The 20,122-nt window shown below is 44.2% G+C and overlaps 1 protein-coding gene across 1 annotated transcript in view; it reads right to left on the bottom strand.

The window, feature by feature from the left end:
- The window catches only part of MAP3K8 (mitogen-activated protein kinase kinase kinase 8), a 41,100-nt gene that overhangs the window by 1,622 nt on the left and 19,356 nt on the right, over window positions 1–20,122 (bottom strand). Inside the window, exons 3-8 of the mRNA XM_068235715.1 lie at window positions 11,219–11,386; window positions 8,044–8,305; window positions 6,660–6,766; window positions 5,516–5,668; window positions 4,088–4,331; window positions 1–973 (exon numbers count right to left, since the gene is read on the bottom strand). The exon at window positions 1–973 is cut by the window's left edge and continues 1,622 nt beyond it. Coding sequence (XP_068091816.1) covers window positions 840–973; window positions 4,088–4,331; window positions 5,516–5,668; window positions 6,660–6,766; window positions 8,044–8,305; window positions 11,219–11,386 — 1,068 coding nt within the window. The 3' untranslated portion in view covers window positions 1–839. The remainder of the gene's footprint in view (window positions 974–4,087; window positions 4,332–5,515; window positions 5,669–6,659; window positions 6,767–8,043; window positions 8,306–11,218; window positions 11,387–20,122) is intronic.

Below are 20,122 nucleotides of genomic sequence, written 5' to 3'. Positions count from 1 at the left end.
AATATCGAGTGAATTAGGACTAATTTGATTTTACAAAACAGTAGCAAGAGAATACAAAACTCCCAACAACAAAAAATCTGATGGGAGAAGATACAGTGGATTCCCCAGCTTTTAAGTGTTTGGGATTGTTGTGATGAGAATTGCACCTAAGAAAACTCAACAGTTCCACTCACTAATCACATTTCATCTAAAAGTGAGCAAGCTTTCATCTTCTTGGGTTTATATTGGTGTCTGTGATCCGTTCACTCACTTCCTGTTCCTTTTGTAACTGGAACTAATCTCAACAGAAATAACCCGACAATCGTTCTATCCCTTCCTTACAAAGACAAAATTGGTTGGAGTTGAGCATTGAAGTGGACCTGAACTCTTGCACAGGACCGAGGGAAAACAGAGAGAGATGCACCCTGTATGTATTTAGACAGTTTAGCCTGTATAATCCTTCCATAAAGCAGGAAGTAGACACACTGCAGATTTACTGCAGGATTTGTATAAGCTGTAACAAAAAAAGTTTGTGGTTTTTCAAGGTTATTATGCTGTTGCTTATCTTTTAGAGCAGAGACGAAGTTTTGAGTTCAGATCCTCTTTAACCGTTTGTGGGAGTGGTTGTCAAGGGGCAGCTTGCATCCAATACAAAAGACAAAGGTTCTGGGTGTAAGAAAGGTTGGTAGATGGCAAAAAGACTAAAACAAAAGATTACATGTGACGTTTATACTCAGTAGTTATATCTATAGCTTCAAAGCATGCGTCCTCCATTTTGTATGGTTTTTTTTCTTCTTCTTTTGCACATCCAATTAGCTTCATTCAGCTGGCTTTTCAAAAGTCCAGACATGCCGGTTGTGTTACTGGCAATCATAATCCTCAGTCGGAGGACCTCGCACCAGGTTAAAGTATCCGGCTAGAGCTCCGAGGTCAATGGAGAGCGTGCGCTGCCTCCTCTGCAACTCAGACTCTTCACTGGTGTACACAGAGGCATCTGCAAGAGACAAACAGGAGTCAAACCATCTCCAAGTGCTGTAAGCTGATCTAGCAAGTCACCTTCTGTAGTTCTGATTGAAATAATATTAATCCGAAGACATCAGAGCTGCTCAAATCCGGATTCGGGAGACATCCTGATAGTTGCTATCCGGATATCTCCCAGTAAACCTGTGCGGGGTGGGCGGGGGGTCAATCCTGCCTGTCTGACGTCTTCTTCGTCCGTCCCTCCCATGATGCGCTCCACATGATTACAAACACTTCCTCCTTCAACCCGGAAGGAGGAAGTGTTTGTAATCACATGACCGCTGCTTGGACCGCATCATGTGAGGCGCCGAGGGACGGACCGAAAAAGACGTCAGACAGGTAAGTTTGACCCCCCCCCCGCCCACGTAAATGGGAGATATCCGGATAGAACTATCCGGATGTCTCCCGGATCTGGATTTGAGCAGCTCTAGAAGACATAACAACAAAAGTTGTTTAGGTGATACCTTTAATGACTAACTGTGCAAGCTTTCAAAGCTTCTTCTTCAGGTGCGATACAGAACTGGATCAGAAGGTACGGTTCTGTATCATGCCTGAAGAAGAAAATTAAAGTTTTGAAAGCTTGCAAAGAAATCTAGTAGTTAGTCATCAAAGGTCTCACCTAAACAACTTTTGTCTTCGGATTCTCTTCATGACTAATACCGAACCACACGCAACTGGCTTTACCAAAAAAAAATTAAATGTTCAGTACAATACATTCTGGTACTGGATCAGTACACTTCCAAATGAACACATCCATTGTTGTAGATATTTGGGAGGTAAACCACAGATGTGGTGGTTCTTCTCTGCACACCTGCCACAGCCATTACTGATCGCATCCTTCCAGTTAGCAGAAGAGTAACAGCAATGCACGGATGTTTGAGTTTTTGTCAACCCATCAACAATCATTCGCAATCATTTTGGGAGACATGTTGTTTGTGTGCAATTGTTATTGGATACGTTAAAACCATACAAAAGATCGGGGTGAGCCAACAGATATCAATGATTTGGTTAGTTATAGTTTACTGTATATATATATATATATATATATATATATATATACACACACACACTTTATATATAGTACAGCACTTAGTATAAAATATGTTTATATAAATGTTTTTGAATTGTGGACCTAATCATGTGAGTTTTCATTAATACTTAAGGGGAAATGTACTTTGATATAAGAATGTTTTGGGTTACAAATATGTTTCTGGTTCTAATTATGTTTGCAAAGCAAGGTTCCACTTTATATATATGTATATGGCTGAGGCTGTATAAGGCTGAGGGCCGAAGAATCAACGCCTTTGAGTTGTGGTGCTGGAGAAGACTTTTGAGAGTTCCTTGGACTTAAAGAAGATCCAATAAGTTCATTTTTAAATAAACTAGCCCTGACAGTTCATTGGAAGGAGAAGTGCTTAAGCTGAAACACAGTGAGAAGGCGGGCCTCATTGGAGAAGACCTTGAAGTTAGGAAAGCTTGAGGGCAAAAAGGAAGAGGAGACTGCAGAGCAAGAGACGGCCATATAGTATTATGGAAACTTGCTGTGGTCCATAGGGTTGCAAAGAGTAGTAAAAAATATATATATCTTTGTTTATTATAATATATCATTTCTCGTTACTCGCCACATGGTTTCCCCAGGAAGTTGTTGCCACACAACTGGATGGAGACTGAATGGAAAATGAGTCCTGCCGTGATACTGCCAGAGAGAGGAAACTGTGTGAGTTCCCCTTTCTGCTTTATGCAGATTCCATTCCGAGCAACAAATTATGGGCTCGATTCACAAAGCGGTGCTAACCCAGTTAGAGACTTTAGGCGTGATAACCATTGCACCACACTGGTGAAAAGCCAGTTTAGGCGTGATAAGATTAGGTGTGATAAGTTTAGGCGTGATAAGTTTAGGCATGATAAGTTTAGATAAGTTTAGATCGCGCACAAAGTCCCGCACGCAAAGCAGCGCCATTAAACTCGATGCGAAGTGCACCAGACTTTGCTAGCGCAAAACTTTTGATCAGCTGTGCACTGCGGTGCTAACCCAGTTGGTTCTTAAACTTATCACTCCTAAACTTATCACACCTAAACTTATCACACCTAAACTGAGTTTAGGCGTGATAAAGGGCTTTTCACCAGCGTGTTAACTGTTAGCACTGCTTTGTGAATCAGGCCCTATCTGTTAGTAGAGGAAAAAAAAGAGAGAAATAGAATAAGGCTAAGATATTCAGGCTCATTAATAAAGTCACACAATGCAGCCCGATGAACAATGTGTCTACCCTACAAGCGATTATACTGCTTGCATATTGGATAACCAGGAAGTGGGAGAACCCATTATTTACCCTCAATACTACACCAGATTGGGCTCCTGTTTTCCATGTGTTCCTTTTTTTTCTCCACATAAAGGATTAAGTGAAGGGTAACTTCCAGGAGCCAGCATTTCATTCTAGAGTGAACCTGTAAATCATTTATGTAGTGCCCTCTCCGTCCTCCCTCACTAGCTGCTACCACTGGCCAACTGGCACCACATCATGTAATATTGGTGAGAGGATTAGTAGACACCCATCTAGTGACAGTTGGCCACTGGAAGCATCTCATTGAGAAATAAAGGGGTGTGAACAATTTACGACTCAAGTCTGAGTCGCACTCCATAAACCCAGGTCTGCTTAGGGTTTTGTAATTTGACTGTAAACGAAACAAAGCCATTAACTACTTAAGTACCAGCAGTCTCTGCCTCTTTAAGGACCAGAGACCGCTGGTACCAGAAATGGCAGAATAGCGACAAATAGCCGCACATACCCATCGGAAACATGGGCCACCCACTCTGCCATGTCTGTGACGGCAGAGTTCCTGTGAGCCAGTCAGGAGCCACTTTCATTGGCTCCTCATGTTGCCTATCAATGTAAGCCAACAGGGCTCTGCCGTTATAGAGACGGCAGAGCGAGTGAGCTGTGGTGGGTAGACAGCAGCGAGATCATCGGGAGAGACGAAAGCAGCGAGAACGTGCGGCGTCGGTTGATTGAAATCTACGCCCTGGCAGCCATCAAAATGGGGTAGATTTCAATCATTAATGTCCAAAAGCAGCTAAAATGCAGCCTACCTGCAATGTTCTCAGGCAGCTCCAGCTCCTTCTTCATTAGCCTCTTGCGTTCCAGCAGGGCCGTGTCCAGGCTCTGGCAGCGAGGCTGGTCCTCTGGAGGAGGGTTCAGAGCCTCGTGTTTCAGTAGCTCTGCGGCAGTAGGACGCTGACTTGGGTTCTTATCCAACACCGAAACCAAAAGATCCCTCATGACAGGACTGCAGTCTTCAGCAATGTCTTCTAGTGGTGGAGCTTGTTTGTGTATCTGTGAGACAATAAACTTTATTTGATTTGGAAGAAAGACAAGTGGAGGTATAAATACAACTACCTTTAAGTGCTTATTTTTGCTACCGGGATTCAAGAGTATCAGTAGCTCGAGGAAGACATGTTGCAGCTGATTTATAAAGGCAGGTGCAAAGAAGACTGAATTGAATGTGGAGCAATTGTTCAAACCAGCCAAATAAGAATCCTTGAAAATACCTCCATAAAGAACAACAGGAACCAAGTGCATTTGTAATACTATGTACTAGAGATGGAACTAATCCCAAATTTCCACAAATCAAAAAAAAAAAAAAAAAAATATTCTCAAATCTTTTGAGGATGTGTAGCAGGTGGCGCTAGGAGGATCAGTAAGTTGTTGGAGCTCTGAAAATCCCTAAAGTTCAGCTGCAGTTATCCCCTAAGGCATGCCAGTAAGTCGAGACTCCCGGATGCCTGAGTCCGGATAACGGTGATTTTGCTGTATAACGATTCAGAATCCTGTAAGCCATTAACCTCCTTTGCGGTAACCATGAGCTATACTTGGGGTGGAAAACCGGAGCTCAGAGCGGTAACCCTGAGCTATACTCGAGGTAGCTGCCGGGAGGTCCATGCACCTCCCGGGCGATCCAGATGCTAACAGCCATTCCCCTACCTCTAAGAGGCTCTGCATCCCCCTGGTAAAATCCCCGACTGTTGTCATGATGACAGCCAGCAATCTCACTATAGGGTTACAGCGCCACCCAGACGACGGAGGGAGAACGGCACCTCTGGATCCCAGGAAGGTGCGTAAGTGCAGGGGCTGCTCCAGGCTTTCTCATGGTATGATTTTTTTTCTTGCTTTTAGGGTCTAAAAGCACATTAAAAAAAAGCACATTCAAAAATTGTACCGCTTTCAGACCCTAAAATCAGGAAGGAATCTTACCACCAGGGAGGTTAATGAACATTGGGAAATTACAAAGCTTTATTAAAATTGATTGCATTGACAAGACTATGTATGTCATTATAAAATCAATGTTTCCAACAAGGTGGTACACGGGAGCCATGGTGCTGATGCAATTCTACAAACAAGCCTGCCTCCATTCACAATTTATGTATTTATAGGTCAAGCTTGTTTTTCTTGGTTGTTGTTTTAATTATAGGGCACACATAATGTATGTATATATACGGTTATCAAGTAAAAGGACTTACAATGTAGAGGTAAGAGGGATAGGCAGAGCGGGGGTAGCGTTTCACCCATGGCGGTGTTCCGGTCTGCATGTGGATGATGGTTGCACCCAGGCTGTAGATATCAGCTTTGGTAGAGTGTCCTCTGCACAGAACAACCTCAGGGCTCATGTAGATCTGCAGCACAACAACCGGAAAAGGAACATTCTATCAAAAACAAACTCAGATAGCAACCTTAAAAAGAAAAATTCAGTTTTTGTTATAAAATTGCCACAAACAAAAGCAAAGTTATTAGCGTAGGAGGAGGGTTAGTGTTGGCATAGCGTAGGAGGAGGGCTAGTGTTGGGGGTAGGAGGAGGGTTAGTGTTGGGGGTAGGGGAGAGTTAGTTTTGGGCATAGGGTAGGGTTAGTGTTGGATGTAGGGTAGGAGGAGGGTTAGTGTTGGACATAGGGTAGGGTTAGTGTTGGATGTAGGGTAGGGTTAGTGTTGGATGTAGGGTAGGGGGAGGGTTAGTGTTGGGCATAGGGTAGGGTTAGTTTTGGGCATAGGGTAGGGTTAGTTTTGGGCATAGGGTAGGGTTAGTGTGGGACATAGGGTAGGGTTAGTGTTGGATGTAGGGTAGGGGGAGGGTTAGTGTTGGGCATAGGGTAGGGGGAGGGTTAGCGAATATTGTCAGATCTGACAATATCAGAAGCACCTGACCTGCCGCATGCTTGTTCAGGGTCTATTGCTAAAAGCATTAGAGACAGAAGATCAACAGGACAGCCAGGCAACTGGTATTGCTTAAAAGGGAAAAAAAAAATCAGCCTCCATATCCCTCTCACTACTGTTGTCCTTTAATGGTTTGTTTGATCTAAGCTTGTGGGCAATTAAGTCGACTGGCTTGCCGACTTGCGGACAGAGGAAGTACAGGAAGTAGAAGGATTCTGCCTGTAATTAACCTTTAAATGTAAAATTGGAGTTAAAAATGATGCTTGGTTCCTTTTAACAGAGAGGACCCAGAAAAAGGGGAAGAAATAAGCAGTAAGTAGTACAGAGGATCCCTCCCTGTTTTCACAGTGCAGTTTATAGCTGTGGCTGGAGAGAGCTGTTCTGCTCCTGCTGAGATCCATGAATAGGCTGAGTGTTCTAAGCTACTGAGTCAGGAGACAAATCACACCCAATTACCTCTGTTCCCCGCAAGTCCTTGGGATAATACAGGTCACCGGTCATCTGAATGCTCAGGCCAAAGTCCACCAGCACGGCCTTTGTGGACATGAAGACAATGTTGCTAGCTGCAGGTGCAATAAGACAGCGGTAAGAAGGGATTATACATTCAAAGGATAATGCAGAATGCAGACAAAGACGGATCTGTAATCTCTTTGTGGTGTCCATACATCTAGTGATTTTGTGGCCCGATCGACCATCCGATACCATAATTTCATCGAATACGGTGAAAAACGGTGCCGCAACAAGTGTGCTCGATCGAAGATTCAAATATATCGTTTGAGCATACTGATAAATGTCAGACCAACGTGGTTGATCGGGTGTGCGGCGGTAGCGCCGTGCAATATCAAGATGTCCCTCCAAATGTTAAAGTGCCCCCTGGTGCCCATGTATTGTAATCCCACCTGTTCCAGCTGCTGCTCCTCCTAGTCTAGTTGCTGCTTCTCCGCTGCCAGGCATGTGTGTGATGTCACACGTAGTCGTGATGACAGCTCTCATGCTGAAGCAGCAGACAAGACAAGAGCCGGTGAGATTTTAATGCACTTTGGGGGGTTATGCACATTAAAATTTAGGTGGGCAGCGGCGGAGGTGGCGTCAAAAGTCCTATTCAGGCACCAAGTCACGGCCTACGTGGCCTATGCAGAAATCTGGCCCTGAATGCAGACACATTGGCTATCATTCATAAAGCGTTCCCGCATCCGGAAATGCTAAAAACAGCCGACTTTACCGAGCACTGAGCAAAATGTGTATTCATAAAGGCTGTTTCCGCATGCAAAGCTGACTTTTCCGAGCAGAGCGATAAATCACCGCATTCTGCAGTGATTCTATGCGTAAATGTAAATTCATAAAAACTAACGCAAGCGGTATGCGGACAGGGATTACCGCTCCACTGGATGTAGCGATAAGCATGCGGAGTACATGTAAGTGAATGGGACAGACCTCCCAAGCAGCAGAGAGAACACCGCATGGAGGGACTCGGCTTCCGCATGCCTACCGACAGCCTAACGCTAGCCTACAGCGAGATATCTCCGCACTCCTATCGCAACTAGAAACATTTTTATGAATGACCACCCAGAAGGCTGAAATACCGACAGCAGTGTTTCCCCGCACGGATTTACTTTACCGACCGCACTTTTATGAATGATAGCCATTGTATTGGACCTACAAGTAGTGATGGTCAATGAGATGCAAATTATTTTGAGTTAATACAGGATTATGCAAATGTATGCAGCTTGAAAAATGGACCAATCAAGTTTTACCTCAGCAGGAGGTCAACTCAAAATTTGCATCTCAATGACCATCTTCTACCTACAAGTTATTTTCTATATTTTCTCAGACAACTTACGTTTTATGTCATGGTGGATGACATTCTTGGAATGAAGGAAGTCTAGTCCTTTAAGGATATGTTTGGTCACCCAGATAATTTCAAACTCTCGTAGAGGTCCACAGCTCTCCAGCTTCTCCAGGACAGAGCCTCCTTCTCCTGCCTCCATGTAGAGGTGGACCATGTTGTTACACAAGACAGCTCCGTATAACTCGGCTATGTTCTCATGCTGGAACTGGACCTGAAATTCCACATCAGCCGGTTTGAATTGCTCCACCGGGATCTGCAGGAGACACAAAGGAAAGTCATGAGTGGCGGAAATGGCATGTACAAATTGCAGGCATGGCATTCCTCAGGACTTTCATGTGCTCTGAGCCTCCACCTGGCTTCTAGGCGGGTTTGATGTTTAACCGGGAACGCCTAGGAGTATCGTGCCCTATTCACGTGTATGACATAACTCATTGTAATCCGACAGGCCTCAGCAGGTGCATAGTACTGTAAATGCTTCACTTTTCTCTAGACTCTAATGAGATAGTAAACTGTGCAGCCTTTACTTAATAAAGCAATAAACCTCACACCTGCCCACTCGAAATTGCTAGTGATTTCCGGCATAATTTGTACAGGGATTGGAGGCGCTGTACTATCTACCTCTGCCTATAGTACAGTGCCTCCAATTTCCATTTTTTTATTTTCTATTCTGTGTAAATAAAATTGACAATACATACCGGGTCTCCTGAGATCCATTTTCTCCGTCTTCTGGCACATAGTCCTGCCTAGGTATGGTCAACGAGATGCAAATAATTTCGAGTTGATGCAGCATTATGCAGATTTTGTATGCAAATGTATGCAGCTTGAAAATTAACCAATCAAATCATGCTGAGGTACAATTCGATTGGTCAGTTTTCAAGCTGCATAAATTAGCAAACAAAATTTGCATAATCCTGCATCAATTCGAAATTATTTGCATCTTATTGAACATCCCTTGTCTTGCACTCGGGCCCAAGAGGTCATAGGTGCTTCTCTAGCCCCCAGAAGAGAAAAGGCAATGACCTCTTGTGCTACGGTGCAGGGCGACAGAGACCAAGGATGTCGTTTAAAAAAATGTATTTAAAGAGAAAAATTGCCCACAAAGTCACTACAAAATGGCTATTGAAAATCAATTCAAAATCGATTTTGCATTTAAGCGCAATTGCTCCAAAATGCCGCAGCTATGGGGGTGACTTTCATTCACTTGCATCAGCAAAGTGCTAATTGGGATTACCGGCAACCGTGGAATTACATGCACCCAAATAGCAGTGTGTGGTAACGTTGACGTGTCCTGTTTGACAGACGTTGGCGTTATTCGCCGGTAAAAAAAAAAAGCCTCATGTTGAGTTTGAGGACAGCAACTGCTAGCAAGCACCCGGCGGGTGAATGGGAGCAGCTGACAGGAGGTGAACCTAACACCTTCAGCTGCCTGTGGAAAAGAGGTCCAAGTTGTTCTCACAGCCAAACCGCCACCCTTTAGGTGATACTGGTGACATCATGCGTGAGCCTTGGTCCAGCAACAGCCAAAGGTAGCAGGCTGGTGAGTCAGAGAGGCGCATGTAAAATTTCCAACTCAGGCCCGAGTCTCACTGAATAAACAAATCGACAGAACCGCACTCCAGCTAGTGAGTGGTTGCTGGTGCTGGAGCCCCGTAGCCAAGTAATCCAAACAATCAAAGGAGAGATCCGCACACAGGCTTATTTTGAAACAATTTAATCTTTATTGTTCCAGCACACACATGAACGACATCAGACACTGGTCTCAGCCGACGATCGTTTCATGGCCTATCCGGTCCCCTCTTTATCAAGGCATAGGCAGATAAAAATGTATCATACTGTTTATCTGCCTATGCCTTGATAAAGGGTACCGGATAGGCCCCGAAACGACTGTCGGTTGAGACTGTCAGATGCTGTACATGTGTGTGCTGGAACAATAAAGGTTACATTGTTCCCGAATAAGCCTGTGTGCAGATCTCTCCTTTCACTGAATAAACAGTCTGACACAGATTCACTTTATAATACTCCTTGATTGTTACTCCTCAGTAAACAAACCTTGCAGTGTGTTTGCATTACAGCCCGTCATGTGTAGGGAAAAAAAAGGTGTCGGAACATTTCCTTGTACTGAAATGTCAACATTAAAGCCAATATTATTTTCTTGATCAGATGAATGGAAAGAACACAAGGAAATAAAGCTAATGGCCGGTACCTTAGCAAAAGTCAAATACATTTTGAGTGATACAAAAATAGTTACCCTCATTGTACAGATTTAGCAGATTGCGGCCTAAATATATAACAGAGAAGTGCAAGTTTTCCACAGAGCCCTCCCTGCGGTATGTTAGCAATGTTGACATAATAACCACTTCAGCAAAGCAGTAAAATGTCAGGCACGTCTGTAACATTTACAATGGAATTATGAGGCTATCGAAGATCAGAGCTTGTAACGGCGCTGTAAACAGGGCAACCTGAGGACATTAAAGAGAACCTTACGCTCCTGGGAAACCTCGCATACATATTACTGGATCTCCTAAGTTCCTAAAGGAACATAGAAGATGCTCCGAACTATAAGACACACCTAGGTTCAGAGGGCAAAAACCAGGAAAAAAAGAGGGTCCAAGAGTGTCTTGTGAGTGTTCTCCCCCAATTATTATGTCCTCATGTGTCCCCTTCTGGCCTCCCCATGTGTCCTCCTCTGCTCCCCCACCCCAGTGTTTCCTCCTCTACGTCTGTGTGTAATTATCAGAAGTGGCAGCACATTCACCTAATCCATGGCTCTAGCAGCGATCATAGACCTCTCCTCTCTCTCACGGCTCCCCGAGTGCCGACTTCTGCTGATCGCATCATCAGCAGAAGCTGGCACTAGGGGAGCAGTGAAGGAGAGGAGAGGTCTCCAATCACCGCCAGAGATGTGGATTAGGTAAGCCATGCTGCTGCTTCTGATAGTTATACATGTTTCGGTGGGGGAGGGGGAGGTGGGGCTAGAGGACTGCAACGTATAGGCCAAAAAATACAATGTGTTCTGGATAATTTTAGTGTAATTGTTTTTGCCTGGTTTTCTTTTGACTATTCTATAAAATAAATTTGTTGTGAAAAACAAAAAATGAAAGCCTGATAATCAAAAGTAAAAAAAAAAAAGAAAAACAAAATGCAAGCAAGACACAAAGGAACTCACCAGTTTACAGGCCATTCGCTTTCTGGTCTCTATATCTTGTGCCAGGTGGACTTTCCCAAAAGCTCCCCTGGGGATGAACTCTGAGCCAATACTCCGGTATGTCATCTTCCATGGAAACAGCAGCACATCCGTGTCCGTCAGGTAATGGCCGTCCCTGATAGTAAGCATCTGGGGGAGTAGGGAACAGAGGACATTAATGAGGGCCTAAATGCACAAGTATTACTTAAAGAGAATCTGTACTCTAAAATTGTTACAATAAAAAGCATACCATTCTCTTCATTATGTTCTCCTGGGCCCCTCTGTGCTGTTTCTGCCACTCCCTGCTGCAATCCTGGCTTGTAATTGCCAGTTTTAGGCAGTGTTTACAAACAAAAAACATGGCTTCTAACCAGAGTGAGAACAGCTCACCGTGTGACTCATGCAGAGCTTGGAGAGGGTGTGTATAGCTTCTGCCAATGACAAGCAGTGCTGCACATTCCACACATTCCAGCCTGAGCCCGACAGACCCGACAGAGGAGAGAAGATAAGATTTATTACAGAGACAGTGCAACTAGAAAAGGCTGCAGTAAGACAGAGCACATTAGAACAGGTATAGGAACTTATAAGATAGAAGAAATAAGGCTCAAAATTTTGTTACAGAGTCTCTTTAAAGAGGAACGCTAGTGAATAAAAAGTAATGAATACAATGGTTTATATTTTACAAAAATCATTTATAAATGATTTAGTCAGTGTTTGCCCATTGTAATGTCTTTCCTCCCTACAATTTACATTCTGAAATATATCACGGGCAGCAACATATTTAGTCTTCCTGGGCGCAGCTCTGCGGAATGTTCATTTACTGAGAGCTCTTTGCACAGAGGGAGATACTGCTTTCCCACAATGCAATAGGGTTCACTGGCAGGAAAGTGCCAGGACCATGGTCATGACATCACACTGTGGGAGGGGTTTCAGCACAATATCACCCCCCTGATGATCCACTCAAGAAAAGGTAAAGAATTCTCATTGGAAAAGGAAGGGGGGGATCTCTGCTACTTATTAGGATGGGAATTCAATCCTGCGTTAAAGCGAACCTTAAGTCACCTAAAAAAAATGAGATGAACTCACCTGGGGCTTCCCTCAGCCCCCAGCAGACGATCGGTGCCCTCGCAGCTCCGCTCCGATGTCCCAGGACACGCCGGCGACGACTTCCGGTTTCGCCGTCACCGGCCGACAGGCATGGGAACGCGAGTGATTGTTCGCGTTCCCAGCCTGTATATCGCCCCCTATGCTGCTATTGCGGCCTCCTGGCCTGTATATCGCCCCCTATGCTGCTATTGCGGCCTCCTGGCCGCAATAGCAGCATAGGGGGCGATATACAGGCTGGGAACGCGAACAATCACTCGCGTTCCCATGCCTGTCGGCCGGTGACGGCGAAACCGGAAGTCGTCGCCGGCGTGTCCTGGGACATCGGAGCGGAGCTGCGAGGGCACCGATCGTCTGCTGGGGGCTGAGGGAAGCCCCAGGTGAGTTCATCTCATTTTTTTTAGGTGACTTAAGGTTCGCTTTAAGGTCCACATCTAAAATCGCAAAACGCTAGCGATTACCGCTAACGTTTTGCGGGAGTGATTTTTCCGCGATTAACAAGGAAAAATCACTGGACACTGTAGCGTTTTGGGAGCGATTTCAATTAGCGGTTCTATACATGCTAATCACGATCGCTCAGAAATCGCCGGCAAAACGATGCATGTAACGCGTTTGCGGTTAACACTAACCTCAAAACACCGCGATCGCAGCAGTGAGAACACTGCCATAGGATTAAATGGCTAGCATTTTTTTAAAAAACCGCTAGCGGTTTGCGGTGAGCGGGAATCGCGCAATTCCTGCTCAAGTGTGAACGAGCCCTAAAGTTTCTCTTTAAAGGACAACTGTAATGGGAGGGATATGGAAGCTGCCTTTTTTCATTTTAAGCAATACCAGTTGCCTGGCTGTCCTGCTGATCCTCTGCCTCTAATACTTTTAGCCATAGACCCTGAACAAGCATGCAGCAGATCAGGTGTTTCTACATTGTCAGATCTGACAAGATTAGCTGCATGCTTGTTTCTGGTGTTATTCAAACACTACTGCAGCCAAACAGATCAGCAGCACTGCCAGGTAACTGGTACTATTTAGAAGGAAATAAATATGGCAGCCTCCATATTCCTCTCACTTCAGTTGTCCTTTAAAGTAAACCTGTAAGATGAAAAAAAACAAAAAAAAACTTTACATACTTATCTCAGTAGGCTCTATATGCTCCAGAGGTGGTAGGGAGAAAATCTCACAGATGACAAGAACCTTACCTCCTGTACCTCTTTCAACATTGTGGTCACTATAGAATCCGATTAACTGCACATGTGCAAACCTCAACTACCCAGGCAGGCAGAAGTGATGGGGTGGATACACAGCATTTCATTAGGAAGACCTCTACACCTGCTTATACATGCTATCATCATGTAATCATCTGCAAATCACATGGCAGCTGAGCAATGCATAATATCATGCAGATAAGGGTCAGGAGCTTTGGTGAACATTGGGTTTGTGGGGCGGTGTTGGGTGGAATGATCTCAGTAATGCATAATCAGTTCCAGACAAACTGACATATACAGGGGTTGGACAAAATAATGCAAACACCTAACATTTTGGCATCATAATCTTTGAACATGTTTTAAGCAATCAAAACTTGACATATGTTATTTTTTTGTTCATTATTTTTGTTATTTGATATATTTAATTAAAATAATTATTTAAACCAAAGTTGGTTATAATTATAATGAAAATGGCAGATCTCTCAGACTTTCAAAGAGGCCAAATTGTTGGTGCTTGTATGGCAGGTGCTACTGTAATGCTGGGAATACACGATTCGTTTTTGCCTTCGTTTAAACCTTCGTTTCGATTGTGCCTTTTGTCCTTTTCGATCCCGAAATAATCGATCGTACGGTTAATATCACCACCCACGGTTTCGTTTTTTTTTTTCGATTCTGATGGTTTAGTTTTTCCAATGATCGAAGGCTGCAAAGAAACGAAACGAAAATCCCTTTTTTCCCTTCGTTTATATATAATATATAATCGATCTGAACAGCCATCAAGCCTACCAATGGCTCGATTAGATGGATAAAGAGAGATAATATCAAACATGTTCGATCACTAGTCGTTCGTTTTTGGGGTCTATTAATCGAAACTATAATGAGATTATGACTATTTTCACATACGTTTTCAACACTCGATTCGTTTACCGAACGAATCGAAGGCTAAAACGGAGGCAAAAACGAAACGTGTATTCCCAGCATAGCAGAAACTGCCTGAATGCTTTGCATTTCAAGAGGTACTGTCTCAAAAGTAATGACTGCCTTTGAAAGAGAAGGAAAAACGTCCTCAGCAAAGAACAGTTGTGGCTAAAAGTCGAAATTGTCTGAGAGAGACCATTGGACTCTAAATCGAATTGTTAGAAAAGCTTGCAAGACAGCGGCTCCTAAAATCATTGCAGAGCTGAATGAACACCTACAGAACCCAGTTTCCACAAAAACTGTTCGTCGGGAGCTGCACAAATCTGGATTCCACAGAAGAACTGCAATTAGAAAACCTCTGCTTTCAAAGACAAATGTTTCAAAGCGTCTAGAGTGGTGTAGAAACCACCAGAATTGTTCCCTCGAGCAGTGGAAAAATTAGATTTTCTCTGACGAATCATCATTTACCTTATTTACGACCTCAAGCCAAGTGTACGTTTGGAGACAGCCGAAAGAAGCATTTCATCCAGACCGCCTTCTCTCAACCGTAAAACATGGCGGGGGTTCTGTGATAAGCTGGGGTGCTATTTCTTGGAAATCCACCGGGCCAATGATTTCCCTTCATGGAAGAATTAACAGCCGAGACTATTTAGAAATTTTGGGCGCCCGAGTTCATCCTATGGTTCAAGAACTGTTTCCAGAGGGGAATGCCATCTTTCAATATGATAATGCCCCTATCCATACAGCTAAAATTGTTAAAGAATGGCATGAGGAACATTCTAATGAGGTTGAGCATCTCATCTGGCCCCCACAATCCCCAGATCTCAACATTATTGAGCGTTTATGGTTTAGAGATTCAACTACAATGTCGATTTCCGCTGCCATCATCACTAAAAGAACTGGAGGGTGTTTTAACTGAAGAATGGGCTAAAATTTCTTTGGAAACAATTCACAATTTGTATTTGCCGCAAAAGGTGGACCTACACCATATTAGAATATATTTTGTTGATTTTCAAGGTGTTTCCATTATTTTGTCCAACCCTTGTATATCTCAGTAGCTGCTGATCTCCTGGGATTCTTACGCATAAGTAAGTCTCCAGCGTTCAACCGGAATATTAATCAAAATATTACTGCAGGTGGAAATGCCTTGTAGAGAGGAATTGGTCAGACTGCATCAGGTAAACAGGAAGGCTGTGGTAACAGATAACCACTCTTCACAAGCTGTGGAGAGCAGTAAAGCATCTCAGAAAGTACGTCAGGCTCCTGTCCTGTGAGACAAGTACAGGAAGCTGAGGCTGCGGGGGACACACGCTAACCAACGCTGCACAGCAGAGGACTGCTAAAAACCTGGTCTAATGAATCTTGAAATATGCTAAGGCCACATGTTGGGGGGGGAGAATTTGGCATCACCATGAGTCCATCAACCCACCTTGTTTTTAGTTAGTGGTTCAGGCTGTTGGCAGTTTGGGGTGTGGTAGAAGGGGAGATATGTCGCATCAACCAGAATATGCAACAGACAAATCTCTATACATCACAAGATGCAGTCTTGTCAACATGACTAAAGGTGCCCATACACTCGTCAGATTGGCAGCAGATAGATAAGAAATGCATCTGATGATCTATCTGATGCGTTTTTAGAACATTTTTTACCAGGATAGAATTCCAATAGATTTCAGTTTGAAATCTATTGAAATTCGATCTGATGGCATTTTTTTGCCATCAGATTTCCATTAAGGCCAATGCAAACTGATAAGCAATCTCATCAGATCGACCTAAATTTTCCACCCTGCAAGTTCGATGGAAATCCATCGAAATCGATCGAAATCGGCCGTCGATCGGTCGATTGGCCAACCGATTTGCAATCGATCGGGATCGATCAGTCGGCCAGAAAATCGGCTGAGTGTATGGGCTGCTTAAGGGCTTGTTCACATTAGGAGCGTTTGCGGGGTATTTTAAGCGCTCACGATTTTAGAAAATCGGGATTAGCAGGACAGCCAAGCAATCTGCATTGTTTAAAAGAAAATCAATGTCCGTCTCCAAATTCAGGCGTGCTTCAATATAAGTTAAAGAGAACCCGAGGTGCGTTTAAAGAATGTTATCTGCATACAGAGGCTGGATCTGCCTATACAGCCCAGCCTCTGTTGCTATCCCAAACCCCACTAAGGTCCCCCTGCGCTCTGCTATCCCTCATAAATCACAGCCGTGCTGTGTTTACATCTGTAGTGTCAGTCTCAGCTGCTCCCCCGCCTCCTGCATAGCTCCGGTCCCTGCCCCCGTCCCTTACCTCCAATCAGCAGGGAGGAAAGGGATGCAGGCGAGGACTGGAGTTCTGCAGGAGGCAGGGAGAGCAACAGACTGACACTATAGAGATAAACACAGCCAGCTCTGACAAGCTGTTTGTCAGCAGCGTGGCTGTGATTTATGGAGGGATTGCAGAGTGCAGGGGGACCTTAGGGGGGTTTGGGATAGCAACAGAGGCTGGGCTGTTTAGGCAGATCCAGCCTCTGTATGCAGATAATATTCTTCAAACCCACCTCGGGTTCTCTTTAAGGGATACTGAATTTGCTCACATATAGTTAAACTGCCTTTCTCCTGAAGCATCCTGCAGAGTTCTGTCATGCAATATAATCTGTCATTAGCATCACAAGTATCAGCCTAATGAATGAACAGGCATCGCCCATACTCCACCCTACATAATCAACTACATGCTGTTTTTTTCCAGCTTGCGTACAAAATGTAAAAAGGACCAAGGCTAAAAAAAAGAAGGCGTGTGAAAGAGCCCTTAATGTAAAGCTCTGTTTTTACTCTGCAAAGAGAAAAATTAAAACTTTCATTTTGTTCACAGTAGGAATAAATGGCAGCGCAAAACCAGGCTGCATCTGAATGACTTAACAGCAAAAAGGTGTGTAGAGCCTCTTAAAGTGGATCAGAGATAAACTTTTATTCATTGCATAATTGTGTTCCTTTCATATAGTTTAAAGAGCATTTCTCAAGCCAAATATTTTTTTGTTTTGTTTAATACTCTAATTCCCCATAAACTAAATAACCCTCGCCCACAGCTCCTCCAGTGTCTTGGCACTCTGAGACCCATGTAGCAAGGGCTTATGGGAGCTCAGTCTGGGCATGAGGAGGAGGAGGTTACTAGCCAGAGATTTCAGAGGCAGAGGGGAGGAGGGAGGAGGAGAGGGGATTGAGCTGAGGGCTGCAGATGCTATCAGTTTGCCTGTGTGTAGTGTGACAAACAGAACATGGTTGCCCTCATTGTTTCACAGGAGGAATAAATAAATCATAAACTGTTGAAGCTGTTTGCAGCTAGATTTGCTGTGTAAAGCATCTAAACTATATTTAGACAAGTTACTTGTCATAGTTAGTTTTTCATATTGGATCCGCTTTAAAGGCATGATTGCACCCATCTTCATCTGAAACAGGTGCTACAATTTACACTTATGGAGGATGTTAGCTTCCAAAACAGTTTGCATGCAAAAAATTTCATACTAGACCCTTCCACCGCAGTGAGGTCCTCCTGTAGGAAGGGACCCTAACCTCTATTTTAAACAACCCAAGAAAATTATTTGCAAATTTCCGTTTGACCTGGGATCAGCTAGCCATTAAAGTAGAGGAAGGGGTGCAGCGTGGGCCGCGCACAACCCTCCAAGTAAGGGTCAGTGGATTGTCAGGGTAAGTAACTCAACCACTTGCTTGTAAATCTTTATACGACAGAAACTCCCCCCACCCCTCAGCTGACCGAAATGTTTCTGAAGTTCTGTAGCCACCCCCAACTGCGTTACCACGCCCCAGGTGGCCTATTGGGCTGCCAAGCTGGGGGCGGGCCACAGCAAACCAGGTGGGGTGGCCACAGAGCTTTGGAACGATTCGAGAAAAGAAAAACGTGGTGTTGGTGGTGCAAATTTCAGAAGTATAAGGCTTTTCAGGAGAGCGGGTGAATTACTGAGCCTGACAACCCCTGAGAGCTTTACATTACAGGTTTTCTATTTTTCAAGCTTGGTGATCATAAATGGCAAATTGCACTAGATCCAGTATGGTAAAATCTATTGAAAAGCTATATATACTGGGTGGAAGCAATAGATCACTCAGATTCTGATCTGAGAAGGATCTTGGCTACATTGGGTGTCCATTCATTTGTGTATGGGCACCATAAAAGCGGACCTGAACTCAAAACTTCCCCTCTGCTCTAAAAGATATGCAACAGCATAACCTTTAAAGAAAAACATTTACTGGTATTCGTAACAGCTGATACAAATGCTGCAATAAATCTGCAGTGTTTCTACTTCTTGCTTTTATGTAAGCAGACATATTATTAACATCCTGTGCCTTCAAATTAGCTTATCTGCCGTGGCAGTCAGCTGAAACCGAGAAGAGATCAAATTACACTCGTGATTAGTCACAGATGAGGGAGAATTAGACAGGCTAAACTCTCTAAATACATACAGGGTACATTTCTCTCTGTTTTCCTTCTGTCCTGTGCAAGAGTTCAGGTCCACTTTAAGAAGCTCTGAGGCATGCAGTCCTACATTTTGGTGAGATCACAATTACGTGGTAAACATCAGAAATAGGTTTTCGAATCCGCCTGACCAATCACTGCTCCCGAGAACTGTCAGCTAGAAGTATCTACTGCAGCCACAAGAGTGAGGTTATTTCCCCAACCTGGCTTTTAAAAAAAAAAAAAAAAGTCACGGCTATCCTGTTCTGGTCAGTCACACAATCATACACATATGAAGTAATGAGGGGGGTTCAGTTTCATTATGTGTGAGGATTGGTAGTGACGCAATAAACCCTCAGGCAGGTGGTGAGGTAATCTGTGTGAGGCAGCTGAGGGAACGTCATTGAGGGGCGTGGCCAGTGTAGTATTTAGCCCACACCAAGTCTACTTTCCGAAAGCATTGATGGCTGCCTCGCTAGTCTGCAGCCAGTCCCACTTTCAGCAGAAAGTCTATCTGTTCCGTATTCCAATGTTATGAGCATTCCATTCCGAGAGGCCAAGTCTTGTACAAAAACACCATCACAAACACATACACAAAGTATCTGCTACAAACATGCCAGTGTTCTTTTTAAGGCTGTACTACATCCACAGTGGTACAAAGATCATCTAAGTACGACTCCTCAGTTTACGAAACCACTGACTCCAGGTACCCAAAATTGCTCCGACTCCACAGCCCTGGTTCTTTTGGACATCACAGTAGGATTCTGCTAGAAATGTAGCACTCGTGCTCTCTGTACACTCCCCTGCTGCACATGTACCAACAGGATTTAGCAGGGTGCTTTTTTGGCAGCCTCCAGGTAAGTCCAGGTAAATCTGACTCCAGGAAAGTCTGTTCCAATGTTGATGGGGTAAAGCCTCCTACACACGTACTGTACAAGGTACGTCGCCCAGTAGGTATCACTTATCATGTGCACTGCCGAGGGTGTACTGGCGCATCACTAGCCTGCAGGGTAGCGACACGTTCTTCTGCTATGCTAAGCCTGGCCGATGGAGAACCGTAGAAGGAGCGCAACAAAGTGGGCTGGGTGGGCGAGAACAACGCCTTCAGTCAGCGCTCAGAGGATCATTGGCCCGCTCGGGCTTGCAGAAGAAGCAAGTCCCGTTTGGCTTTAGGCATGAACTGTCTGTGCAGTGAGGCCATTCTCCATCAACAAGGGCTTGTCA

Source organism: Hyperolius riggenbachi, chromosome 5 (assembly GCF_040937935.1).
Source record: "Hyperolius riggenbachi isolate aHypRig1 chromosome 5, aHypRig1.pri, whole genome shotgun sequence".
Lineage (NCBI taxonomy): Eukaryota > Metazoa > Chordata > Amphibia > Anura > Hyperoliidae > Hyperolius > Hyperolius riggenbachi.
This window is presented reverse-complemented; position numbering and strand designations above follow the sequence as displayed.